Here is a 27,586-nt window from a genome sequence, read left to right as displayed (position 1 = left end):
GAAGCAATGATAGGATTGAGCTGTGGAAGCATAGTATGAAGTAATGTCTCCATTACTAGCCTCAGTCAGGACTTACATGAGGCTGGCTGTTAGGGGCTGGGAGGAGGTTTATTGTACAGCTTCCTAGAATCCGATGGAGCTGGAGTGGCTAGTGTTGCTAAGTGCCATTGGGCCTGCAGCTGATTACGGATATTTTTTCTGGGTGTAGCTGCAGTGATTGACTACTACTATGGGTGTATTCTTGTGACTGTGTTTGAGGAATGGAAGCTGAAGGGACTGCTGCGAGAGAACAGGTTACACAATGTACTGCTGTTAAAACAGCAACTGAATGTTTTGGGAAATGCCCCTTTCAGATGAGAACAGGTGGAATATTAGCTCAGAAGGCTGAAGGGCAGCTGGGAATGACACAGGCTTGTCAGTTGTCTTTTCATTGCTCTTCTCAAGAGGTCTCACTGAGCAAAAGAGAAGATGTTGGGTAGCAAAAAGTTGTAAGACGTAATACAACCCCTTTTAAAAAAACAAATTATTCAATGAATATTTTAACTGAGCAAATAATTTTGAGTGGGTGGTTTGGGTTTTTTTTATTTTGTAATATTAGTTATATGAGAACAACTCGGGGAATGAAGAAGACAAGGAGCAATTTTCAAAATACTCTCTCAAATGAAAAAGAGAATAAGAGCAGTGGAAGAGTAAGATTTCAAGTACTGTTGTAAGAGTGTTTCAGGAAGAAATTGTGGAGGACCTCAAAACAGGTTACCACAAATTTCAGAAACATTTCTTCATGGCATCCAGATGTCCATATCCGCAGTGGCCCAATCTCCAGCTGTTTTAACATTCAGGCTCTATGTAAGGGATGCTCTGCAATGAGAGAGACAAGATATATCCCTGCTGGAATTCTGTGCCACTGCACAACGCAGAATTTGCACAGAATGAATGTTTTCTGCAGAATGTTTTTTCATGCAGAATTTGTGATTTCTGCATGAAAAAATAATGACAGCCCAGCCGCATGGGACTGACATGATTACATTGTGTGTTATTTTGACAAATAAAATATGCAGAATTTTAAAATATTGTGTGTAGAATTTTTATTTTTTTGGTGCAGAACTCCCTGAGGAGTAAACATAGCATGGGTGTGTCCTATTAGCAAGCGAACAGATTAAAAACAGGACTGCCTGAACGTGTCTAGAAAAGTGGAAACCTTCAGGGAGAAATTGTTACCACAGCTTATAAATAATCGAATACATTCAACTAAAAACAAATAGCTGAAATTGAATTGCTAGCCCACTAACCAGTGACCTATATGCAACTCCTGATGCTCTCATCAGCCTCTTCAACTGTCTCTTGGGCTTTCATTTCACAGTGAACTTTTCCCATCTCCAAGAAAAGTAATATTAATATTGCAACTGACAGCCACTTCTGCTTGCACAAGCCTGGCAGATTCCTTTACACATGTGAATGTAATACTTTGAACTGCCTGGAGATTTGTAAGTCAAGGCTTTTTTAAATGTACAATTTTTAAATTAAATGGCTAAGGGAACATAGTACTCCTGTACCATCACTCTCCTTTCCTCCTGTTTGCCCTGAGCTATCCTGCCTTCATAATAATTGTTTGCACACAGCTAAATATTTTAAATAGCTGAACATGTCTGTTTTTAGGATAAGCCTTGGAGCAAAGAAGCACTGAGTGTCTAGAACATCCTGATGTAGAAAGCATTATTATTTAGTACTGCAGTAATAATACCTAGCTCTTATACAGCACTTTTTATTGGTTGATCTCAAAGTCCTCAAAGGAGACCTGTATCATTATCCCTATTTGCAGGAGTGAGAAAGAGAGAGAGAGAGAGAGAGAGTGTGTGCACGCACATGCATGCAGACATAAGATTCAACAGACCCGGAAGGACCGGTATTGATTCAGGAAATTGGTTTTGAAGGCAGAGTAACTCAGACCATAATAACTAGGAAGGAGAGAGACTGGGTCAGGGATAGAACTGATCAATTTAGGCACTGATCCTGCCTCCACATGGAGCTTGTTGTGAGATATGGCCTTGGCTTTATTTTAATTTAATGACCTTTTAAAAAAACAAATTATTCAATGAATATTTTAATTGAGCAAATAATTTTGACTATTTGTGAATATATACAAATTTCAAGTGTTATTTTGAAATAAAACATTCTCAAATAAACCCTGACTAGAACTGGATAAATAATACTCCCATGTTTCCACCAAAGAGGAACAATAGTTTCTTAAAATGTAATATTCATACAGCCCTGAGATTTAAGATGAATTAAAAGGTGAAATTAAAAGCTTTCTGCCCCTTTGATCCAGTTCCCTTTATTACAGTCACTTGCCCACCACAGAAGAGCAGGTACTGAGTATGTAGGGAAGAACATGGCAGCCATGGTAACAGAATAAAGAAGACTTTATCTGTAGGTCTCTAGTTAGAATAATCTGATTGTGGCCTGTGACAAATGAGCTGATGGTCTGAGTCCATAACTAGGCCAGCAACAGAAGGGGTTTTTCCATCAATGTAGGTAAAACCACCTCCCTGAACGATGGTAGCTAGGTCAACAGAAGCATTCTTCTGTCGAGCTAGCTGTGTCTACACTGGGGTTAGGATGGCATAGCTACAGCGTTCCACGGTGTGGATTTTTCACAACCTGTGCGCCATAGCTATTTCAACATACATTCTAAGTGTAGATGAGGCCTAGTGGTCCAGAGCATAAAAATACCAGTGCAGTCCCAACCCATAGGCCCAGGAACACATGGAGAACAAACTACCCTGTGATCTCTCAAGGAGGTCCCATCAGGTCATGGCTGAGGCACATTGTCAGTGTAGGAAGGACAAGTGCTCAGTAGCTACCCGTGTCATATGTGTTCTATAAATAATTAAAGGACTTTGATCAAAAAGGCTATCCAATTTTCTAATTTCTGATTCATTTCCATGCAGCACAGATTGCAGAATCAGGGCCTAAGTGTATGAGTCAGTAAATGCTTATCTAGGTGAAGTCAGTGGGACTACTTACATGAGTAAATTCACGTGTGTGGTGTTTATGTTTGCAGGATCAGGCTCTCACTATACAGGGGAAAGTGTGAAACTGACTGTACCCTAAGTTCTGTCATATGCACAAAGGCAACAAACTAGGATTGCCAACCCTCCAGGATTGGCCTAGAGTCTCCCAGAATCAGCATTGCTTTCAGTAGTCACCGGGAGAGCAATCTGGGAGATTTTAATAGGATATTTTAAGAAAGTGACATTACATCATGTTGGGGGAAAATATCTCCTGAAATAGCTTCAATCAGAGTTGGCAACCCTACAACAAACTGAAAAATGAAATCAGTTTATGATAACTTTCTGTGACAATAACTTTAGGTGTTATTTGTAACTAGTGTTTACACAATTTTCAGACAGAAAATTTCAAATTGACAGTGTCCCTTCAAGGAAAAAAATATAACAAAGGGAAAGAACAAAAAGGGAAGACAACCATCAATACAATTTTATCTTGTGTATCTCTTTCACAAAGCGTATCCGCAAATGCTTCACAGAAATGAACAATACAAGATATAGAACATAGAAATACTAGAAAAGATCTCTTTGGCCTACGGCATATCACTTGGTCCACTGCAGGATCCTACCATGTGATTAGATTAGCAGTAAATGAGTAACTCATAAAATTCCTCTATTGTCCTCATTAAAGATGAGTGCTAATCATAGCAGTCCCAAATATTTTAAATCTTTTGTCAGGTTAGCAGAATAGAATCAGCAGTAATTATTAAAAAGTTAACCTGATTTTTGCAAACAAAATTAAGGTACTGCACTGTAGACCTGACTTCAGTGAAGTTCCAGTGGGTATTACTTTGGCCTATTTAATTTAGCACACGGTATACAACATCAACCACCACTGCTTCACCATCCACACCCAAAATATGATGTAGGATTTAAGACAGTATTTAAGTCCAACTTTCTCTGACAAAGTCTATCATTGACGTTTAGAAAATTCCCCAAAGTAGCATACTGATTGCCTTTTGGGATTGTCCCCATAGCAATGTAATATAAAATGACACTCCTGCCCAAACTATAAGGTTACCATCACTTCCCTTAGGAGTCCAATATTCTAGAATTAAATCTCACCATTAGGCATATTTCCTGACATTGTGATTTGAGCCTGGGAGTGTCTTTTACTTTGTGTTTGTACATCACCTACCACAACAGGAACCTGATTGGAGACTCTGGGCACAACTGTAATAAAAAATAATAATGATAATATTCAGGCTGTTTTTCTTTTATTCATTTCAGATCATTACTCTTAAATATGGGTTTGATCTGTACCACTGAAATCAATAGGAATTTTCCTATGGATATTGATGGGAGCAGGGATACTGTTTTCTTCAAGTAGGTAGGGTTGCCACCCGTCTGGCTTTTACCTGGACAGTCTGTTTTTTGGCTTCTGAGTCTGGGTACCATTTAGATTTGCCAGGTGCCCGGTTTTCAACCGGAAAGTCCGGTAAAAAATGGGACCTGGCAGTGTCTGGTCAGATGTACTGATCAGATAACAAAAGCCTAGTTACCGCAGGGCAGTGGGAGGTGTCGGGTCATTAACCCATGCCAGACCCTGCTCAGTCGAGGCCACCTCCTACCTGCAGGCAGCCTCGTTAGGCTGCAGCAGATCCTGTCCCAGCCCCGGAGCAGAGCTAGGAGTGGGGAGATGATGGAGGCAAGCAATGGGGGAGAGGAGAGGAGCGAGCAACAGGGGCAGGGCCTTGGGGAAAGAGACGGGGCAGGGGCATGGCCTTGGGGGTCTGGTTACCAGCAATTAGAAAGGTGGCAACCCTACTTGTAAGCAAGTTATCGTGTGCCCCTTTAGTTGTCATTTCACCAAGTGACTGGGGATGAGTCTGACCCACAAGATTCTGATCTGCCCTTCCCCAGAGTTTGGGAGTCTCTGGGTCCGGGATTGTGTGTCCAGGCTGTTCTCTGCAAATAATACACTTGTCCTAAATGTACCCCTAACATATTGACTGCAAAGAAGTTACACCAGGGAAGAGTTTAGCCCTTCTACTTTAGCAGACAGCATGAGATGTAAAATAGCAATGTGTGAAGGTGTCAAGTGGTGAATAAATTAAAGCATTCATTTCAACTGTCAGTCATGTAAATATTAAACTGGGCCTCCTGTAATTCATTACACAGATTGCCAGCTATAGATTCATAGATTCTAGGACTGGAAGGGACCTTGAGAGGTCATCGAGTCCAGTCCCCTGCCCTCATGGCAGAACCAAATACTGTCTAGACCATCCCTGATAGACATTTATCTAACCTACTCTTAAATATCTCCAGAGATGGAGATTCCACAACCTCCCTAGGCAATTTATTCCAGTGTTTAACCACCCTGACAGTTAGGAACTTTTTCCTAATGTCCAACCTAAACCTCCTTTGCTGCAGTTTAAGCCCATTGCTTCTTGTTCTATCCTTAGAGGCCAAGATGAACAAGTTTTCTCCCTCCTCCTTATGACACCCTTTTAGATACCTGAAAACGGCTATCATGTCCCCTCTCAGTCTTCTCTTTTCCAGACTAAACAAACCCAATTCTTTCAGCCTTCCATCATAGGTCATGTTCTCTAGACCTTTAATCATTCTTGTTGCTCTTCTCTGGATCCTCTCCAATTTTTCCACATCTTTCCTGAAATGTGGTGCCCAGAACTGAACACAATACTCCAGTTGAGGCCTAACCAGCGCAGAGTAGAGCGGAAGAATGACTTCTTGTGTCTTGCTCACAACACACCTGTTAATGCATCCCAGAATCATGTTTGCTTTTTTTGCAACAGCATCACACTGTTGACTCATATTTAGCTTGTGGTCCACTATAACCCCTAGATCCCTTTCTGCCGTACTCCTTCCTAGACAGTCTCTTCCCATTCTGTATGTGTGCAACTGATTGTTCCTTCCAAAGTGGAGCACTTTGCATTTGTTTTTATTAAACTTCATCCTGTTTAGCTCAGACCATTTCTCCAATTTGTCCAGATCATTTTGAATTTTGACCCTATCCTCCAAAGCAGTTGCAATCCCTTCCCAGTTTGGTATCATCTGCAAACTTAATAAGCGAACTTTCTATGCCAATATCTAAGTTGTTGATGAAGATATTGAACAGAGCCGGTTCCAAAACAGACCCCTGCGGAACCCCACTTGTTATACCTTTCCAGCAGGATTGGGAACCCTTAATAACTACTCTCTGAGTATGGTTATCCAGCCAAGACACGTTCCTTCACAGGAGAAGACTCTATCTTTCTCTTACTTTGGGTATTCATGTTAAACTAAGCTGCATTAAATTTGTCAGCCTTAATTCACAAAGGCTTGTGCAAAACTCTTTTTGATCTTGGTTTGCATCCCCCCAAAATTTGATATTATTCTGACAGGTAATTTAAACATGCACATTGTAAAAATATGATAAAATGAGCATTTAGCTTTTAGTTTTAAATTTCAGCAAACGCAGAAATGGGGTTTGTCTATACACAGACAAGGTAGTATCTTTTATTGGACCAACTTCTATTGGCAAAAGGCAAGTTTCAAACTTACACAGAGGGCTGTAGCGCATAATGAAGACCTTACTTATGCCAATAGGACAGTTTCTCCCATCGGTGTAAGTACTCCACCTCCCTGAGAGGCGGTACCTATGTCGAAAGGAGAAGCTTTCCCATCAACATAATGCTGTCTGCACTGGGAGTTAGGTTGGTATAACTGTGTCGCTCAAGGGTGTGGATTTTCCACACTGCTGAACGATGTAGTTATATCAATGTAAGTTTGTACTGTAGACCAAAGCAGAGCTTCTCTCCTGAAGAAGAGCTCTGTGTAAGCTCAAAAGCTTGTCTCTCTCCATCAGAGGTTGGTCCAATAAATGATACTACCTCACCCACCTTGTCTCTGTAAGGTCATGTCTACAGTACAAAATTATGTTCACCTCACAAGGAGGCATACAGCCACTGCAGATACTAAATCACTTGTGTGTGTGCATACTTGGCTCCTTGTGTCGTGTCCTCACCAAGAATGTTTGTATCGATTGTACTATCAGTGTGGGGCATTGTGGGATGGCTCTTGAAAGCCAGTAACAGTCATCATAAGCAACGTGTTGACATAATTACATCATGTGACGAAGTAGGGATTTTCCCTTGTTATGTTGTATGCGAGCCTATGTGAGTCTTACTGTTTTGCATGAATGGTGTGTGTGACTTTTGCGGAGGCTGCTCCAGCTGCCTGCATAGATGCTATAGCTGCCCCTTCATAACCTGAGATCCAGGAGGGGAATGCGACCGGGTGACTCTGGCCCAGGAAGAGAGACAAAGGCTGAGGAGGAGCAACGGGCAGGGCAGGGGCCAGGCAGCTGGAAGTAAGTCAGTCTCGGCTGGCTTGGGGCACAGGAGGAGGGCCAGAGCCCTGGCTCTGGGCTCCACTCCCCTCAAGATAGACTTGGCTGAAAGTCACTGATTTCTGTGCTAACAAGTTCTACCCTACGCTGTGTTCCTGTCGACTAATAGACCTTCTGTTTTACCGTCTGGCTGAGAGTCACTGCTGACTGCAGAGTTGAGGTGCAGGGCCATCTGCCTTCCCCAGGAGGCCTGCCAGGGCGGACTCGCTGCGGGAAACGCACGGTGTGGAAGGGGATGCTGAATGCTCCGAGGTCAGACCCAGGAAGGTTGAAACTATGTAAACTTCTTGCCCTGGAGACAGTATGCTCAGAGACAGGAGGCATGCTCCCCCAGAGTCCTGACTGGCTTCGTAGGGAGTAGTTCCAGAGCATCGCCCAGGTGACTCCGTGACAAATCAACTGTGTCTGTACGCCGCTTCGGAAGGTGCTGTTACTAAATGGGTGTAAAAACAACGAGGAGTCCGGTGGCACCTTAAAGACTAACAGATTTATTTGGGCATAAGCTTTCGTGGGTAAAACACTCCACTTCTTCAGATGCATGGAGTGAAAATTACAGATACAGGCATAAATATACTGGCACATGAAGAGATGGGAGTTACCTTACAGGCAGAGAAACAGTGTTGACAGGGCCAATTCAATCAGGGTGGATATGGTCCACTCTCAATAATTGATGAGGAGTGTCAATACCAAGAGAGAGAAAATTGGTTTTGTGATGAGCCAGCCACTCCCAGTCCCTATCCAAGCCCAAATTAATGGTGTTAAATCTGCAAATGAATTGTAGCTCTGCAGTTTCTCTTTGAAGTCTGTTTTTGAAGTTTTTTTGTTGAAGCATGGCTACTTTTAAATTTGTTATAGAATGTCCAGGGAGATTGAAGTGTTCTCCTTCTGGCTTTTCTATGTTACCATTCCTGATGTCTGATTTGTGTCCCTTTATTCTTTTATATAGAGACTGTCTGGTTTGACCAATGTACATGGCAGAGGGGCATTGCTGGCACATGATGGCATATATCACAGTAGTAGATGTGCAGGTGAATGAGCCCCTGATGGAGTGCCTCATGTGGTTGGCTCCTCTGATGGTGTTGCTAGAGTAGATATGGGGACAGAGTAGGCAACGAGGTTTGTTACAGGGATTGGTTCCTGGGTTAGTGTTTCTGTGGTGTGGTGTGTAGTTGCTGGTATTTGCTTCAGGTTGGGGGGCTGTCTGTAACCGAGGACTGGCCTGCCTCTAAAGGTCTGTGAAAGTGAGGGATCGTTTTCCAGGATAGGTTGTAGACCGTTGATGATGTGCTGGAGAGGTTTTAACTGGGGGCTGTACGTGATGGCTGGTGGTGTTCTGTTATTTTCCTTGTTGGGCCTGTCCTGTAGTAGGTGACTTCTGAGTACCCATCTCGCTCTGTCAATCTGTTTCCTCATTTCTCCAGGTGGGTATTGTAGTTTTAAGAATGCTTGATAAAGATCTTGTGTTTGTCTCTGTCTGAGGGATTGGAGCAAGTTGGTTGTATCTAAGGGCTTGGCTGTAGACAATGGATCGTGTGGTGTCCTGGATGGAAGCTGGAGGCATGCAGGTAAGTATAGTGATCAGTAGGTTTCCGGTATAGGGTGCTGTTTATGTGACCATTATTTATTTGCACTGTAGTGTCCAGGAAGTGGATCTCCACTTATAAGGTAACTCCCTTCTCTTCATGTGTCAGTATATTTATGCCTGCATCTGTAATTTTCACTCCATGAACCTGAAGAAGTGGGGGTTTTACCCACGAAAGCTTATGCCCAAATAAATGTTAGTCTTTAAAGTGTGACATGACTCCTTGTTGTTTTTGTGGATACCGACTAACACGGATATCCCTCTGAAAAATGGGTGGAGAGGCATTTACATCAGCAGAAGCCAAATTTAAGTGAAGAACATTTCCACAGCTAGTTTGATGCAAGGCAGCTTATGTCATCCTAACCCTGTAGTGTAAACCAGGCCTAATGCACTTAAGTGGTTTAACCCCCAGGGTGGATCCAGCTATGCCAGCATAAGGCACCTCTATACTGGCATAGTTGTATCCACACTAGGACTGGTAGCAGTGTAAATATTCTGGTTAAAAATTCCACCCCTAACCGAAACAGTTGTTCTGGTACAAACACTGCGTGCAGACCAGGCCTAAAGGAAAACCAGGCAGAATCAACCATCTTTCTTCTTTGCTTTTAATTGAAGCCCGGTGTCAAGTATTCTGCTAGTCTGGAAAGGTGCTGCCTTTGTCTGACCCAGGGCCTGACCTTTGCTTACATGACAAATCCTTCCTTGAGCAGAGCCCCGGGCATGGCGGGAGAGAGCTGCTGGTGAGAGGCAGCCTCAGGCAGGATCTGACCCCCAGTGAAGGCTGCTTGAGAGCAGAGTCTGCCTCTTCCTCTCTGGGCCCAACCCCCTTGGGAGCTCCGCTGCAGGCCATCGCTTCCCCTCTCCCCAGCGAAGTTTGCATGGCAGGAGGGTGGGATTTGGCCCCATGTGTGCACAGCAAGCAGCACCCCCTGCAGTGGAGAGACACTGGCCCTGGCTCGCTACAGGCCCGGCTGGGGGGGATGCAGCCCCTGGGGGCAATGCCACCAGCCTGCCCCGCTGTCACCCAGTTCGGGATGAACAGAGGCGCTGGCTCCCCCGAGCGCCCTGCGGGGCCCGCAGCCCGTGCCTCAGCCGGGGAGCACCCGCGGCTCTAGGAGGCAGTAGCGGGAGCCAGCCCGTGCGCGTGAGGGGACTGCACTGGGGACGGGGGGGCACAAAATGGCGCCGCCCCTGCGTTCCCCTCCCCCTGCCATAAGCAGCCCCCGATCCACCCCCTCCCCCGGGCCGGCAGAAGAGGGGGAGGCGCAGAATCACCCCGCTGTCCTCTGCCTTCACGACCATGAGGCTGAAACCGCTCTCCCGCTCCTCCCCCTCCCAGCTCCCTGGGGCCTGCTGCCGCCGCCGCCGCCTCGGCGTGGCGTGGGGCTGCGGGCCGGCCTCGGGGTGGCGGCCTGCGGGCCGGGCTCCCTCAGCCACCACGGGGCGCGCTGTGGTGCGCGCAGGCTTCCCCCAGCAGGTGGCAGCGGGGTCCCGGGCGCCGCTGAGGTAGCGACACACGCCAGCCGCGGAGCGCTTCCCTTGGCGGCGGTGGCGGCGGCTCCCCGGAGGCGGCCCGGCCGGCTCCCCGCACACAGCGAGGGCTTCCCCCGCGCCGGGCGAGCAGCCCCCCGCAAAGTTTGGGGTTGGATCCGGGGGGAAGGAGGGAGCCCGGAGCCAACTTGTCCCAGATCGCCGCCGATCCGCCGTTGGAACTGAAATCTCCCAGCCCCGGTTTATTTTTGCTGATTAAAGGGACGGACCTTGGTCCTGCGGCTGGGTGGCTGCTCAGCCTCCAACTCGCTCTGTGCCATCCCCTTTCTCCTTCCTTTCTTCCTCCTCCTGCCCACACCATGGAGTTTACTGAGAGGAAGAGGAGCAGGAAATCCCAAAGCTTTAAACTGATCAACCAAGGTAAAGTGGGGCGGCTGGGGCGGGGGGTGGCTCGGTGTGTGACTTTTTGCTTATTTGTCTCTCGAAAGGACTTTCGGCTCAACGCGTATCAAAGGAGAAGAGCAGGATGTTATGAAATGTGTGCTTCTCCCTTCCCTCTGCCTCCTTCAGTGGCTTTCTGCCGTCTCTTGTTTCTGATTTAACTCCTTGGATTTGTTTTGAAAACCCTCTTCCCCAGCGAGGGCATGGTTTTCAGGGCAGATGTTATCCAAAATAAAGTTGGATCGCAATTTCCTTGTAAACCCAGTCAACCAAAAAAAGCGAGTCAGGAAATTATCAAAATAATGGTTGGGGAACAGAGAACCCTTTCGGTATTCAACTCCTGTGTGGGGTTTTTTTTTTCCTGTTGATTGCGTACATACACGTATTTCAAAGAAAAACCTAAAAGAGGTTGCTTTAAAAAAAATCAACGCAGCTAATTAATTGTACATGGGTAAGGAAGAATTCCTGGCATGTAACTTGTTCGCTCAGTGTGTGTTTGCTTTGCGAAAAGAAGAGGGTGATTTAAAAGGGATGGTTAAGAAAATACTTGGATTTCTGTCGGGGAAAAAAACAGACCTCTCTATTTCGACCTTTGAAAAAATAAAGATAGTGTCGCTGGTGGTCATTTTCACAGGTGGACTTTACAGCCTTAGCGTTTTAGTTTGGTGGGGGTATGTACTGCTACTCCAGCTGATTAGATCTTTTACTCTCATTGATTTGACTTCCGTGTTTTAAAGTATTGAACTGAATTATCTCCATGGAATGCTGTGTGTGTCCTGCATGCTAAGTTCAAGGCAAGTGACTTCATTGGTGTAATGTCACACTTTTTTTTGTAATGTGACGGTTTTGCACTTAGTATATTTAGGCATCCCTCTTCAGTCAACGTTAGATTAAAACAAACGGGAAGCAGAGGAATTTAAAAACGAAAATAACCTCACTATCAGGAAATATTGAACAATTAAATATTTTCATTTTAACATTACAGTAGAATCTTGAGCATTGCACATAACATACTTTTTTAATCTAAAGGAATACTGTCAGGGCAAAATTGGCCAAAACCCTACATTTGCAAACACATTTCTACTGGCCATATATCTGGGGTTTAACGATCAGAAGGAAACAGGTTTTATTAACAATTATATATTCTCTTGCATTGCTTATAATATAAGCATTGCTGAATTGTGCTAAATTATGAGGATCTGAAAATGAAACTGATTAGTTGTTTGTATTTGCAAGTTGAAAAAACTGTAAGAAGTGATGAATAACACAGTCAAAAGTAAATTAATATTTTATAAACATTCAGTCTTAAGGTGTCATTTGTAATGTAGATTGATAATTTTTTTAATAACTTTTAACTTTAAATAATAGATTAGCTAAGAATTCACTAGTGAAAATTAGTTTTTTGGGGTTTTTTTTGGTTTGTCTGAGAACCCTTCCGGTTATAGAAATTTAAAGAGGCCAACCACACTAAACACAATTTCTGAAAAAGTTGTATTTTGATTCTGGGAGACTGGAGAAGATAAAAATTGTATTTTAACCAAGTGAGATTCAGCTTTCATGTACACCCCCCCCATTTCCTATGCAAGTTGATTATCAAGATAATTATGTATAAATAGGTGTCTCCCTGCTACTCAGCCGGTGTTTCCTGCTTGAGTCATTCAGTAATTTCATAGTTTAGTTTACTGTGAGGAAATTGATAGGGATTTCATAGGCCCTGGACTACAACATCGCAGGCAGAAGAAAGGACTAAGAGAGACACCCACTGTTATATTGACTTATATTATGTAAACTATTGTTATGTTTACTGTAGCCTCTCTCATCCCAAGAAATCTCAAAGTACTTTATCATCATCATGAACTAATTCAGACTACTGTATACATAAAATTGTGTATACCTCCAGTGCAGCCACCTCTGGGTGAAATGCAGAAACTGTCATACAACAGTTAAGGAACAGTGAAGAGTACCATATCTAACTGGAGATGGGAAATTTTAGAGAGATAGCATGCAATCTGTTTCTCTAAGCATTATGAATCTGCCCCTCACTATAGTTCTTTAGCATTATTACACACTTTTGCCCAGATTTTGACAATCTTCATCAGAAGATATCAAAATATAGGAAAAAGTGAATAATGTATCAGATTCTGGTAAATCCTCTTTTTATAATTCTCACAAAAGAGACTTAACTTTTCCCATCTCTGTGCCTGGAACTTTATGTTTGGTCCCATGTGCTGTGCAACTTAATTCTCCTTCATCCATCTATCTGCCCCCACCCAAAAAAACCAAAACCAAACCTCATTTCTTCTGACTCACTTCTTCAACTTTCCTTCCTTATGTTCACAATCCTCATCCTTCCCTTCTGTCTGTCTGTCATGTTGCTGTATTATGTGTGATTTTGGTTTGCTGCTGGAGTTTTTTTTTGTTGAGGTGGTCACACTAATAGTGCTTTACAAATAATAAGTAACAATAAAGTCCGTATATTAGGGGATCTTTACATTTTGGACCTGATTATTTTGTCAGAGAGGGAGGTGCCTTTCTCATAAAAGGAGGAGTACTCGCTTCTGTTGTGCCATTTTTCTGACTATCTCAAAGCACTTTCCCACCCATTAATTAAGGAAGTCTCACAACACCTTTATGAAGCAAGTTAATGTTATAAAAAAACACTTTACAGAGGGAGAAACTGAGACACATGGAATTCAAGAACCCAGTCCTGGTGAGGTGCTGAGCATGCTCAAGTCTCGTTAAAGTCAGTAGGAGTTGAAGGTGTGCAATATCTCACAAGAGCTGCTTAGTACCTTATTTTTCAGTCCAAAGTGATTTTCCCAAGGTCATGGTCACTGTCAGGTTTGTCAGTAGCAGAGTCAGAAATAGAATCCTGGCATGCTGTCTCCCAGTATTCCCAGTTGTAAATGCTACTCTCTTCTGATCTGCATGTAGAGAATGTAGTTGTTCTTACTAAATGCACACCTGTGGTCAGAGCTCAGACTGTTTATCCAGGTTGCATTTCATTTGAAATAGAAAATCAGTGTTTTTATGATGGCTGTGGAAATCAATTGCCATGAGTCAGTATCCACATATAGCGCCCAAATCTGGTCCCATAGGAATTCAATGGCCAAATGACATCAGCGGCACAGGATCAGGTCACAGAGCTAAAAATTTATTCCATAATGTATATCACTAATTAATTTTGTTTTGAGATAAAGTGTGAAAGTTACCCTTGGCCTATAAGAGGGTAAAGATTTCATTTACATTATATATTTGCATTCCATCTGTAAGGCAAGAATCCAGATAATCGGCATCTGGTGAAATAATATTCTGTGAAAATGCACATAGTAATTTATGCCAGGCGTAGCTTGTCCCTAAAATCTGTGCAATATTTCAGTTCTCTTCAGTGTGAGCAAAGTTTTTTAGGAAGTGCTGATACAGAGCACATTTTCTGTGGTTAATTTGATGTACATGGAATAAACTGCAGATATATTGATAAATGATGTAGTAAAGCTGTAGCAATGTCTTCAGCATTCATTTTTTCCAGATCACTTGAGCTCTAATTTTTTTTTATCCTTTTTCATTCCAGATTATCATCACGAGGTATATAAGATCTCTGACTACAGCAATGATGTTAATGGGGAGACCAAAGAAACACAATCGGTTTTTTTAGGTATGTTCTTTTGTCAATTAATTTATGAGCAACACGGTGTAGCCATTTGCAATTAGGGGGCAGTGCAAAGAGCTGTATGCCATTGTTTAATATGACATTCTCTTCAAGACCTTTTTATTTTACAGATTGCCAATATATCCTTTTATTAACATTGCTAAAAGTTGTAGTTTCAGACATAAATGTTTATTAGAGTCTACACAGAGTGCTAATTATCACTCACTCTCAGAGCCAGATGCTGACTGGGCAGTTTTGCAGCTCTCTGTTCACCCCATTTACATTGCATATCCACTAGCATGCTTCACTGGCAATAGTTTGTGTAATTGGGGTATTACATCTTTGACATCTGGATAACAGAAATTCAATTTCCGGGAAGCTGCTATTTGTTTGGTGTTGCTTCTGCCCTGGGTGGGACAGAGGATTAATGTAATGTCTTAATGTAATGTCCTTTCACCTCTGTAGCCTGGCTGCTAATACTGCCATCGCAAAATTGAATTAAATCAACAGTCAAAAATGCGTAAAGAAAACAGAGATGTAATATATAGTCTGCTTTAATTACAACTTGATAGAACTGGTTATCACTGAGCCGCTCGTCATTTTTGTGGCTGTGTACTCTTCCTTTTCATTTTCACTCCTGTCTTATCTAGAGTCTGATCTTGAGAGGCTCTGAGCCTCTGCAGAAAAGAGCTAAGTGTCTTAACCCATGGACTTGAAGATACTCAAGACATCACCTCATTAAAGGCCTGATCCACCTCCCAGTGAAGTCAATATGAGTCTTTCAGTTGACATCAATGCGAGTTGGATTTGAAAGCAAATCCAGTATCTCTGATCCTGAATAGTCCCATTAAATTCACATGCGTAAAGGTTGTCAGGCTCAGGCTCTGGGTCTGATGTTTGAATCAGTAAAGCCCCATAACTGTCTGGCAGATATTGACAGCATGTCTGTTTTAGCACAAAAATGTTAGCTCAGAGATGAGCATGCAAGTCCTTGAGAGGATTGTACCACTGTATCATGCAGACAATACTATTACATATAGACACAATGTCTTTTAAAAAGTTGATTGCATACACTATTTGTTTTCTTCAGTCTTTGTATTTTATTATCTTCACAAAAATGTTAAAGTATAATGTAAGGTACCTCCTATCTGAGTCTTTTTACAGTGCTTTTGACTTGAAATTCATGCTCTGTCTTTGAAAGGTTAATGTGGAAAACTAATTATTATCCTGGTAACCAAATGTGTGATGAGACATTTGTCTGTGTAATTAACAGTGAAGAACTTTTATAGTTTCATAAAATCGAATGCCACATACAGTATGCTTTGTGCATTTGTTTTGAAGAGGTGTCCAAAACAGAGATGTTTATGGCTGATATAAAGTGGAACTGAAATGTACTGTAATGCAGGTGTCTGTGCATTTTACAGCATTTCACATTGTTAAAATGGAAGTCAGCAGATTAATAACTTTATTTTGTCATGATAAAATAAATAACATGTACTTGGAACGGTGGAACAGTGCATAAATTACTCAGTAATTCCAAGAATATATTCTGTTCCAGGAATAATATCCTCCACAATTTATTCATACAGAAAAAGTTGACTTTACATAAGTCTGTGAAATTACTTGTTAGTTTTAATAGAATTATATCCAGGTATGATTTTTTTTTGTCAGCAGCTACTATAGTTAAACTTGCAAAAGGGTTTCTTATATATAGCTGTGTTTTCAAATAAGAACGACCGTACTGGGTCAGACCAAAGGTCCATCTAGCCCAGTATCCTGCCTTCCAACAGTGGCCAATGCCAGGTGCCCCAGAGAGAATGAAGAGAACAGGTAATCATCAAGTGATCCATCCCCTCTCGCCCATTCCCAACTTTTGGCACACAGAGGCTAGGGACACCATCTTTGCGCATCCTGGCTAATAGCCATTGGTGAACCTATCCTACATGAACTTACCTAGTTCTTTTATGAACCCTGTTATGGTCTTGGCCTTCACAACATCCTTTGGTAAAGAGTTCCACAGATTGACTGTGCGTTGTATGAAGAAATACTTCCTTTTGTTTGTTTTAAACCTGCTACCTCTTAATTCTATTTGGTGACCCCCTAGTTCTTGTGTTATGAGAAGGAGTAAATAACACTTCCTTATTTATGTTCTCTGCACTAGTCATGATTTTATAGACCTCAATCATATCCCCCCTTAGTCATCTCTTTTTTCCAAGCTGAAAGTCCCAGTCTTATTAATCTCTCCTCATATGGAAGCTGTTCCATACCCCTAATCATTTTTGTTGCCCTTTTCTGAACCTTTTCCAAGTATTTTGGCTGAGAAAATAGAGGCAGGAGGGGGATCCTTTTTATCAGATCATAGGTTTTCCAAACCAACTGAAAAGTTGTCCTGGCTGTTTTGTAGCTATCTGCTATTTGCCATTTCGCTTTATATCTAAATTATGCACATCTGGTATAGCAACATTTCCTCATTGTACACTTTGGTCCCAGTCCTGCAAGGACATGGGCCAACCCTTGAGCCCATGTGAAACCCCAGTGAAGTTAACAAAGGTCCACATGGGTGCAGACATCCATCTCAGCAGAGCAATTTACAGGATCAGGTTCTTAGGGTCAGATCCTCCATCAGTGGGAGTTTTGCTATTGACTTCAATAGGAGCAGGAGTTAGCCCTGGATGAGCTTAGCAAAGGGGGTGGGGGTGGGGGAAGCATCCTTTACTGTGTGTGCTTGGAATAAGATTTTCAGAAGCTTATAATCAGTCAGATCAAAAACATTTTCCCCTGGAGCAGGGCTACTGTACTTTCATGCTACATTACAATTATTAAACTACAGCTAGATATTTCAGCTGGAGGGTTGTTCAATATGTAGCTAAATTAACAGGGTTGCATGAATTTTTTTAAATGAAGAGTGTACTTCAAATCCACCCCCCACTAGGAATGCTAGGAACCATTAAGAAAAGGACAGATGATAAAGGCAGAAAATACCACATTGCCTCTATATAAATCCATGGTACAGCCACATCTTGAATACTGTGTGAAGATGTGGTCGCCCCATCTCAAAAAAGATTTATTTGAACATAAGAACATAAGAAAGGCCGTACCGGGTCAGACCAAAGGTCCATCTAGCCCAGTATCTGTCTACCGACAGTGGCCAATGCCAGGTGCCCCAGAGGGAGTGAACCTAACAGGCAATGATCAAGTGATCTCTCTCCTGCCATCCATCTCCATCCTCTGACGAACAGAGGCTAGGGACACCATTCTTACCCATTCTGGCTAATAGCCATTTATGGACTTAGCCACCATGAATTTATCCAGTCCCCTTTTAAACATTGTTATAGTCCTAGCCTTCACAACCTCCTCAGGCAAGGAGTTCTTTGTAATTGAGCAAAACTTTGAAGCTGTGTAAAGTAAAAGATATAGTCAGTTTTATTTTTTAAATCTTTCCTACTTTTTATTTAAAATAAAAAAATGGGAAGTTAAATTAAACTGCGCTAAGGGAACATTAAGGTTATTTGTTTAATTTATGCACTCAGGAAATGCCAAAGCAAAGGATGAACGTGTAATTTTAATTCTTCCCTCTTGAGCCTATACATGTATTTCAAGAGAGATTTTCATTTCATGATCACAGACCATTTCTTAGCTATACTATATGTATAATCATATAATTTTTTTCACAATGTGGGATAGCAAAATTATGTAATTCTATGTACCACTGTGATTAAGGGCAGGTCTACACTAAGAATGGGGGTCGAACTAGGGTACGCAAATTCAGCTACGTGAATAGCGTAGCTGAATTCGAACTACCCTAGTTCGAACTACGTACCCGTCCAGACGCCGCGGAACCGAACTCCGCGGCTCCAAGGTCGACTCTGCTAACTCCAGCTGCCGAGGTGGAGTACCGGAGTTCGAACTAGCGCTTCCGGAGTTCGAACTATCGCGTCTAGATCAGACGCGATAGTTCGAACTCCGGAAAGTCGAACTCACCGCGTCGACCCGCGCGGTAAGTGTAGACTAGCCCAAAGACAGCCCATGAAATTATATGAAAAGTACACAATGACCTGCATTTAGACAACATACTACATACAGGGAAAGTATAACAATAAAGAAAACTAGTGAAAACATACTGGTGAAGTAGGGGTTTAGACATTACATTACAACATTGCCAGTGGTGTTTCATTAATTCAAGTTGCTATAAATATGCTGTTGTTACTTAATACAGTTAAATATTTAGCACCTGGAAGCACACATGCATTTGTCAGTGGGAGAATTCAGTTTGTACCTGTTTTAATTTGAAGTATTTTGATGATTCTCAAAGCAGTATATTGTAAATTCTGTACACAAATTCTCACTCATTAAGGAAACAGTTTAACATTATTTTAAAGAGAGCACATCCATTCCTCAGAATAAGTAGTATCTGAGCTTTATTAAGACACCTTGAAGTTAGGCCACTTGAAAATTACAAATTAGTTACGCTTTGGCATAGAAGAGTTATAGTTGAACAAGAAATAATAAGTATGTTTTGTCATACACCTTGGTTATGAACATTTCTCTTGAAAAATGCTTGTGATATATTAAAATAGGGCTAGATTTTGCCACTTCTACGCACAGCTCCGTGGTGGAGCAGAGCCAGACATGGCAATGTTGAAGCTAAGTCAGATGGGAGATGCAGTGATTCTCTGGAGATAGATTTTGCAGCTATCCTCCCATGTTTATTCTTCACTCAAGACCAAAGCTCTCCTTCAACATAGCTGGCCCCATGGGCACACTGGGGTTGCAGGATGCACAGTTACAGACCCATACTGTGTATTAGTTTAAAAAAAAAAAAAAAGTAGGCTCCAGTTCAACAAGGTACCAAAGCACATAACTATTATTATTTGTATTGCTGGCTCACCTAGGAGCCCCAGTCATGGACCAGGACCCCATTGCGCTAAGTGTCGTTACAGCTGGGGGCAATCTGTGCCAAAAAATTAAAAAATCTGCACACAATATTTTAAAATTCTGCAAATTTTATTTGTCAAAATAACACTACATAATCATGCCAGTGTCAATTATTTTGGTAATTTATTTCAAAATACCTATCAGCAAGTACGTCTGTAACAATACAGACACACACACAAATTCCCCCAGGAGTGGAGAGTTAAAGAAACCCCTATGACAACCCAGTTCCTGTTTCTTTGTCACGTTCCTCCCAGCCAGGGGACCAGACCACCACAACCCCTTCTTCCCAGAGCCCACCTGTTGCTAACCCCCAGCCAATACACCCGAACCTCCTCCTCCCCAGAGCCCAGCTGCGGGCCCCCCTTCCCCAGACGCCCGTCCCCCTCCTCTCTCCAGAGCCCAGGGATCCAAGAGGGAGAAACCGCCTGATGCTCGGTCTCAGGCTTGCACAGAGTTTCCTGCATGCCGTCCTCTCCTTCCCTCAGAGCCAGGAGCGCCGGCAGCCTTTTTGGCACCCTAGGCAGCAGAAGATCCCGCCCCCGACAGAGGCAGTGGAAAGTCCCGGCCCCGAAATACTGACGACTACCACGGCGGCCGAACATTCAGCCGCCACGGCTGCCCCCCCCCCAAAATGTTAGTTCCCTAGGCGCGACTGCCTAGGTCGCCTAATGGGTTGCGCCGACCCTGCTCAGGGCATGCTGGGAACTGCAGCTGCCAGGAACCCTCTAGCTCCCTCTCCCTCCCCCCGCAGTGTCTTCTATGTGCAAGCTGGGCTCTTCTAAGTCCAGCAGCCTCTAGTGGCAACTAGCAGCACTGCAGCCCATTTCTGTGGGGAAAAGGAAATTCTGCATGCACGTTAATTTCTGCAAAATTGTGCAGTGGCGCAGAATTCCCCCCAGAATATGTTCTACAGACACAACAAAAAGACAGTCCCTACCCCAAAGATTTTACAATCTGTAAGACAAGAGACAGCAAATGGATACAGACGGGAGAGTACAAGGAAACAATGAGACCATGTTGGTCAACATGATGTGCTGTGTTCTCAACTGCCTAACTGTTATCAAGTATTTTAGGCATCACAACAGCCTAATTTTCATGAATAGTCTCATTGAAGTTGATGAGACTGGCTATTCACATTCCTGAAGTCGTGCATGTGTTTAAGGACCTTGCTGAATTGGATCCATTATACATTTCTTCCCAAAATCTGTTTTGTACATCTATTTTTCCTTAAAATGTCTTATTTTGGGGTGGTATGTAAGAATGGAAATTGAAATTTTTTCTAAAGAACAGATGATGCCAAGTAGCACCGTCTTAAATGTATTCTAAGAGGAGGATTGATTTGATCAGTTTCTTGATCTTCATTATTCCTCTTGCTTGTGATGTTTGATTTTTTTTTCTATTACCAGTAAAAAATAGAAGCTTCTTATTTCAGAAGTAGTTATGAATATTTCCTTATTACTAATGAAATGTACTGCCTACTTTAATGAGAAAAATAGCTACTATCTGCCCAAAACATATATATTCATTGTGCAATCAGTAGTTTCATACATAAAATTAATTCTTAAATGGTGCTGAGAGCATTAAGTATGTAACTGTTATTATTTAAATGTGCTGAATTTATTTGAAACACATTTTTCTTGTACATATTTTCTTTTTTCTCATATAATCTGCATTTTAAGGCATCCAGAAGTTTGGCTATATAAGGCTGTACATATATTAGCTGTTTTTTTATTTATTTCTATGTATCCCATTATGATGAAATTCCGAGGACCAAGGGACTGATCCTTTTCCAATTAAAGTCAATGGGAGCTATGTTGTTGATTTCAACGGGAGCTGGGTCTGTCCCTTAATAGGTATCTGGCTCCTCTTTTTACAGTCTGATCCTGCATCCTTTAACTCAGATGAAACTCCCATTGATGTCAATGTCTGAATAGGATTAGGCTCATAAAATGATAGTGTATTTGAAAGAGCTGTACCCATTGTTGTTTCCTTCAGCAGAAAACAGCAAACACCATTTGTATGGTATACGTAAGAGCTTTAAAAACCATGGTATTGTGTATGTAAGAGCTTTAAAAACAGTATTAGGAAAGCCAAGATGAGAGGGTTTTTTAACCATAGATATCCCAACTACTGCCATATTAAAGCATGGCAGAATACATAACTACCACTCGAGTATGTCTTTTATTTTTATTTATTTGTTGTTTTGTAGTCCAGCAAGAGCTAGAAACTCTTATTGGCATCTAAAATCACTAATCTCTACCCATTACCATTTTTGCTAATTTAAAGTGATAACTGTAGCTCTGTTTTCATTAGGAGATGAAAGCCGGGAAATTAAAAAACAAATTACAGGGATGAGAAGATTACTGAATGACAGCACTGGAAGAATCTATCAGCGAGTTGGCAAAGAAGGAGAAAAGCTGAAGGAAGAACCCCAGGATTTAGATCTAGCATGGGCCCAGCGCCTGACTGCCCTGGCGGACTCCCAGACGAGCCTCCATCCTTCTCAGAATGGTGCATGGAATGAAGTATCACCTCAAGCTAGCCATTTTTCAGGGCAATATGGGACTCGGTCTAAAAGCTTCCAAAATGAAACAAGAACTGTAGGATCCAATGGTATGATCTAAATTAGCTATTCCAAATACTATTTTTTACTATACTAAATATCTACCTGTGTTCAGATGATTATAATAGGTATAAATACATTATTATAGTTATCACCTTGAAAGACTGTGGGTGTGGGCCTAGTGCATGCTGCTCCCATAGGCCTTAAGTTTTAAAGTGGATTCCTAGTGGTGGTGCATAATATTAATATTTTATTCTGTAGACTTTATTTCTGTACTTATTAAAACCATTGTTACTGAATTCATAGCACCTTAAGGGCCAGATTTTGTCGCTCGTACTCACACTGAGTAGCGCAATGAAATCAGTAGCACAATGAGGTCAGAGGACTGCTTGTGAGTAAAATCCAACTCTGCGTGGGTAAGGGTGGCAGAATTGGACTTAAATTACTTTTTACATCCAGATATGAAATACAATTGTAGCTGAGATCTAAAATGCCAGTTTTTTCAACACAGGGCACATGTACATGTAGGCTTTTGTTCTTATGGGACCGTTAGGGATAAATTGTGATGGAATCTGGAGCATATTGTCCATCTCGCTTCCCGTGTTGGCTTGTTCCCTGAGGTGGATGTTCCAGTGCTTTTAAATGTATATTTTCTTAGTGCTTTAAATGTCACTAAGGAGCTTTCTTTACTCCTTTGGAAGATTCTTCCGTAATCTGCAAGATCTCTCTGTCTGAGAAATTTCCCTGATATTCAACCTAAATTCCAAATTTCTAATATAAAACCTGCCTCAATTCCGATATCTTGTTTATCAAAATTTTAAATGGCAGTTGTGAGCGTCTATCCAAAAACATTGTCAACTAAATTGCAAGTGTCAGAGGGGTAGCCGTGTTAGTCTGGATCTGTAAAAGCAACAAAGAGTCCTGTGGCACCTTATAGAGTAACAGATGTATTGGAGCATGAGCTTTCGTGGGTGAATACTCACTTTCATCGTATTCACCCACGAAAGCTCATGCTCCAATACGTCAACTAAATTGCAGTTGTCCCCAGAGATATTAATAATTGCCATAGAACGATATCTTTTGTGTGTCTTATAAGGACACACGTATTCCTCATTTGTAGCAGATGCAAAAATTATTACTGTTGTTATTCCCTATGCTGTACAAGAGAAAGTACTAACCCTGCTCTCAGAAGCTTAGGTTTCAGTCCTCCTGGATTGACTATATCCCTGTATAGACAATGATTGGACTCACATGTATTGGGAGATTCAGAGGATGGTGTGACAGTAACTCAGGTTTTGTGGATTTGTTTGTTTTAGTGTGACTGTATATTTCAGAGATACAGTAATTTAGGGTTTATGGGCCTTACAGGTTTTTGTTTTTTAAGGAGAGATTTGAATGAATGGAGGATTAGTGCCCTGCATAAGGGTATAGGGTGGGAGTTCCAAGTGTAGAAGACAGCACAGACAAGCGTGGAAGAAAAAGGTGAAGGGGATGCATGGATTATTGTAACCAAAGGAAAAAAATAATGATAATTACAAAGCAAGGGTCTGATCCTGCACCACTGAAGCCAGTGGGAGCTTTGCTTAGATAAGGCCTTAAGGCACTAATCCTACACATAGGCGGCGAGTTACGTGGGCCCATGGTGCCCGTGCTCCACCGGTATTCAGGAACGTGGGCCTGGCTCTACCAACATTTGGGCTTATATTTTCAGAGCTGTCTGTAGAGATGAGACAGTTCTGCTTCAAGCCGTGCTGGGCACGACCAAAAATTATACAAACCTGGCACCCATGGTCCTACAAGCTGACCAGGATGGACAGATTCCTGTGCTCATGTAGTGCCCCACTGATTTTAGTGGAGGTCTGTCTGGCACAGGGGTCTGGTTTAACATCCCAATCCTGCAAACACTTATGCATGTAAGTGAAGGGTTTACAGAATCTGGGCCAAAATTATTTTTTGAGATTTTTTTATTTTTATTTTTTTTATTTCTCTGATTCTTTAGAGGATCTGGCAGCAATGTGCCATCTTAATTGCTTTTTGGTTACGCTCAAATTGTTTTTGATGAATTGTACTAAGTGCTTTTCAAGAATAAATTTGTTAGTGTAGTAATGTTGTTACACCAACATGATTTACTATCAGCGGATCCATTTATAGAGAACCATCCTGGGGTACTTGCTGATTATGCAGAGAGAATTACCAAGCAATGTATCTGTGTCTCTTCCGTCATACAAGCCAGTATCAAATTCACATGCTGGCTTGCCTCCAGAATGGAGGGAGACGGGTCTTTAAAGACTCCTCCATAAAAATAAAAAGTCTGCTCTCTTTTTAAAATTAAAAATTGATTTATAACAAGTAGAAAAGAGTTGCATTTGTCCTCTAAAAATGATAAAGGTAGTGCTTGGAACAATGATTGAGACCATTCTACAAGATGTTTCTTACTCCACTATTGTAACTGATTGGAAGAGAGATGATGGAAGAAAAATAAAAACTCTTCATGAATATGTATGAAGTTGGTAGAAGTCTGCTTTGATTTGAAATACTGGTGGTCTCTTTTCCCATTTACAATACATATGGTAGATTTACATGGGTAATTTCTATCAATGCTAATGGGAATTATAATGTAAATCCCACATGCCTCAATGGGAAAACAGACCCTTTGGTTTTCAGTCAGGGCCTCTGTGCCTTCATTAAGAATGTATTATATTTGTAACAGGAAAGATTAACAGGTATTTACTGGCAGTGTTTGCTTAGTCAAAGTTTCTACGTACTAGAGACAAATATGCAAAATCTGAAAATATCTACTCTTTCAAATATTATTATTTGCTAAGCTCCTGCAATTTGCTGGATTCCCATACAAGTGAGAAAGTAAGACTGGGCCTGTCCCAAGGAGCTTATTGTTCAAAGATAGAGTAGATAGGATGACCTTGAGAAGCCCAGAGGGAGGGGAGACTGGGATTTTTTCATTATTGTTGATAATATAACTGACTCACTTTTTGTCAGACACTCAGTATCGCTATTTGCCTTGCTAGAGGTGGCAGAGAGCGGTGGTGTTGCTGCTGAATTTTTATACCAAGTACGTACACATTTGGAAGCTGCCTTGAACCTAATCTTCTACTGACAATAAGGCTTTGTCTACACTACACAGCTTCTAGCGACACGTCCATGTCGCTAAAAGTCAGGCAGTGTAAATGCTGTTTGTCAGCACTTTTACCAACAAAATAATTCCACCCCTTACGAGCGGGGTTCGCATTGTCGTCGAGAGACCACTCCTGCCGACAACGAGCTGTTTTCACTGCCGCTTGCTGTGGCAAAACTTTTGTCTTCCGCGGGGTGAGGGTTAAGCACCTGTGAATGACAAAAGTTTTGTTGTTCAATTGGGTGTTGGTGGAAGTCTCTTCAAGGACTTGGAGGGCTGGTCTACAGTGGGAACTTATATAAGCATACGTATGTCTCAGGGATGTGAAAAATCCACACCCCTGAGAGACATAGCTACATCGACGCTCCCATGTAGACCACTTTAGATTGACAGAAGAATTCTTCCATCGATCTAGCCACTGCCTCTCGGGAAGGTGGATTACTTACGCTGACAGGAGATCCCCTCCTTTTGGCATAGGCAGTGTGTACACTGATGCTCAGCTGCAGTGGTTCAGCCGTGCTGCTATAGCATTTCAAGTGTAGACAAGCCCTAAAGCACTACAGTGGCTGTGTGCCACTCCAGCTATTTAAGTGTAGGCATACCCTGAGTGATCTGCCACAAGACTAAAAATAAAAACCTTCCTTATGTGGTGTTTGTCTTCCCAATTGTTCACAACGTGCTTAGCACAGATTTAGAGCTACACAAAGTCCCATTCCTCCCCTCAAAGAACCTTAAGGCCATGTCTACATTACTAAATTATATCGACCTAACTTATGTCAGCATACAGCCACCGCGGTTATTAAATTGCTAGTGTGTGTGCACAGTTGGCTCCTTGTGTCGGTGGTATGCTTCCTCATTAGGAGCACTTGTATCAATTGTATTGTCAGTGTGGGGCATTGTGGGACAGCTCCTGAAAGCCAGTAACAGTCTGGCACGCAGAAAGGTGCCACGCAGGCTGATCCCACTGCTGGCCTGGATTACGGAAGCCCAGACCAGCAGTGGGATGAGCCGCTCAGCCCACTTCCGGTCTGGGGTTCCGGCTGCCGGCCCCTTGCCAGCCAGGGTCTTGGCTGCCGGCCCCGCTCAGCCCACTTCCATCCTAGGGTTCCATCTGCCACCCGTGCTGCCACTCTGGCACACAAAACCTTACATTAATGAAGACTTGGCACACCACTTCCTAAAGGTTGCCGACCCCTGATGTACAGAGGCACTTACGTTGAAAGGAGCCAGATTTAAGTGAAGACACTTCCACAGCTAGGTCGACGCAAGGCAGTTTACGTCGACCTAACCGGGTAGTGTAAACCAGGTATAAGTCTGAATAGGCAATGTACAAAGGAAGGATGAGGGATAGGGTCAAACTTGGGCTTGTGCCAGATCAGGAAACCCCTTTTTGTTGTTTGTTTTTTAATTGAGACTGCCTTCCTAGTCTTCGGAATCACTTTTTTTATTTGAAAAAAAGAAAAAGCAAGTTGCTACCTTTTAAGATTGCAAACAAAACCATAAAATATGACTCAAGTGTAACTGGTGCAGTTGTGTTCACTAAATTCACAGAGTGCCTGAAACAGCAGGTCTCAGAAGTGTGAGGTGCCCCATTCATCTCAATGTGGTGTTAACAGTACATTCCCAGGGAGAGAATTTTAAATGGTAACATTCTTAATTACTTTGCTGATGGCAATCAAAATATGTAAGAAAGGAGAGGAAGGGTCATATTGTGAAGTTCTGTGCAATCTACTAGTAGTGAATGACATTTCACTTTGGTACCACAAATGGGGAGGCTCTTGGGAGAATTACCACTACTTATTTTCGCCCCAGTCTGATCTATGGGGATGTCACATAAAGCAGTGTGATTGAAGAATTAAATTTTCCATTAATCTTTGATTCGCAGTCTTTATTTTGATTTTTTGGTGGGACGGTGGGAGATTCAGTTGTTTAGTTTGCCAATACTTCTCTGTGGGAAGGGCTAGGACTTTTGGAAGAAGACGCTCTTAGGAGAGACGTGAAGGAAGAGAGGAGTAAAACATGGTGGGCCACATCAGGCATGGTTTTCCAGGGATTGGGTGAAATGTGGAAGATGCTCATTCACTATAAATTAGCATGACTCCATTGAAACCAGTGGAGCTGTGCCAGTTTACGCTAGCTGAGGAGCTGATCCAGAAGGTACAAGCTGAAACTAGAAAGTTATTAACAAATAGGAGGGAGTTCCAAGAAGAGCAACAAAAGTAATTGAGGCTGGAGGGACTTCTGAGAGAAGATTAAATGAGTTAATTACTTGTCTGTACATCCACTTGGCAAAACTTGTTGCTCAGGGGTGTGAAAAAAAGACATTCCCCTGAGCAACATAAGTTACACTAACATAAGTGCCAGTGTGGACAGCGG

General features: G+C 42.3%; 1 protein-coding gene and 1 long non-coding RNA gene across 4 annotated transcripts in view; one reads left to right on the top strand and one right to left on the bottom strand.

Moving 5' to 3' along the window:
- The window catches only part of BEND7 (BEN domain containing 7), a 59,349-nt gene that overhangs the window by 619 nt on the left and 31,144 nt on the right, over window positions 1–27,586 (top strand). The window contains exons 1-3 of one of the 3 annotated variants that reach the window (XM_044997516.1): window positions 10,347–10,909; window positions 14,502–14,585; window positions 21,828–22,127. In XM_044997516.1, the coding sequence (XP_044853451.1) occupies window positions 10,849–10,909; window positions 14,502–14,585; window positions 21,828–22,127 (445 nt within the window). In that variant the 5' untranslated portion in view covers window positions 10,347–10,848. Of the gene's footprint in view, window positions 1–10,346; window positions 10,910–14,501; window positions 14,586–21,827; window positions 22,128–27,586 lie in introns of those variants that run through there. The other 2 variants (XM_044997505.1, XM_044997525.1) reach the window with 2 other exon arrangements.
- On the bottom strand, window positions 690–10,902 carry LOC123355253. The gene is made up of 3 exons (XR_006575034.1): window positions 10,759–10,902; window positions 4,204–4,238; window positions 690–858 (listed from the first exon to the last, which is right to left on the bottom strand). It is a non-coding gene; the product is annotated as an uncharacterized LOC123355253 (long non-coding RNA).

Source organism: Mauremys mutica, chromosome 1 (assembly GCF_020497125.1).
Source record: "Mauremys mutica isolate MM-2020 ecotype Southern chromosome 1, ASM2049712v1, whole genome shotgun sequence".
Taxonomy (NCBI): Eukaryota; Metazoa; Chordata; order Testudines; family Geoemydidae; genus Mauremys; species Mauremys mutica.
Note: the sequence above shows the minus strand (reverse complement) of the source record. Positions and strands in the feature narration are given on the sequence as shown.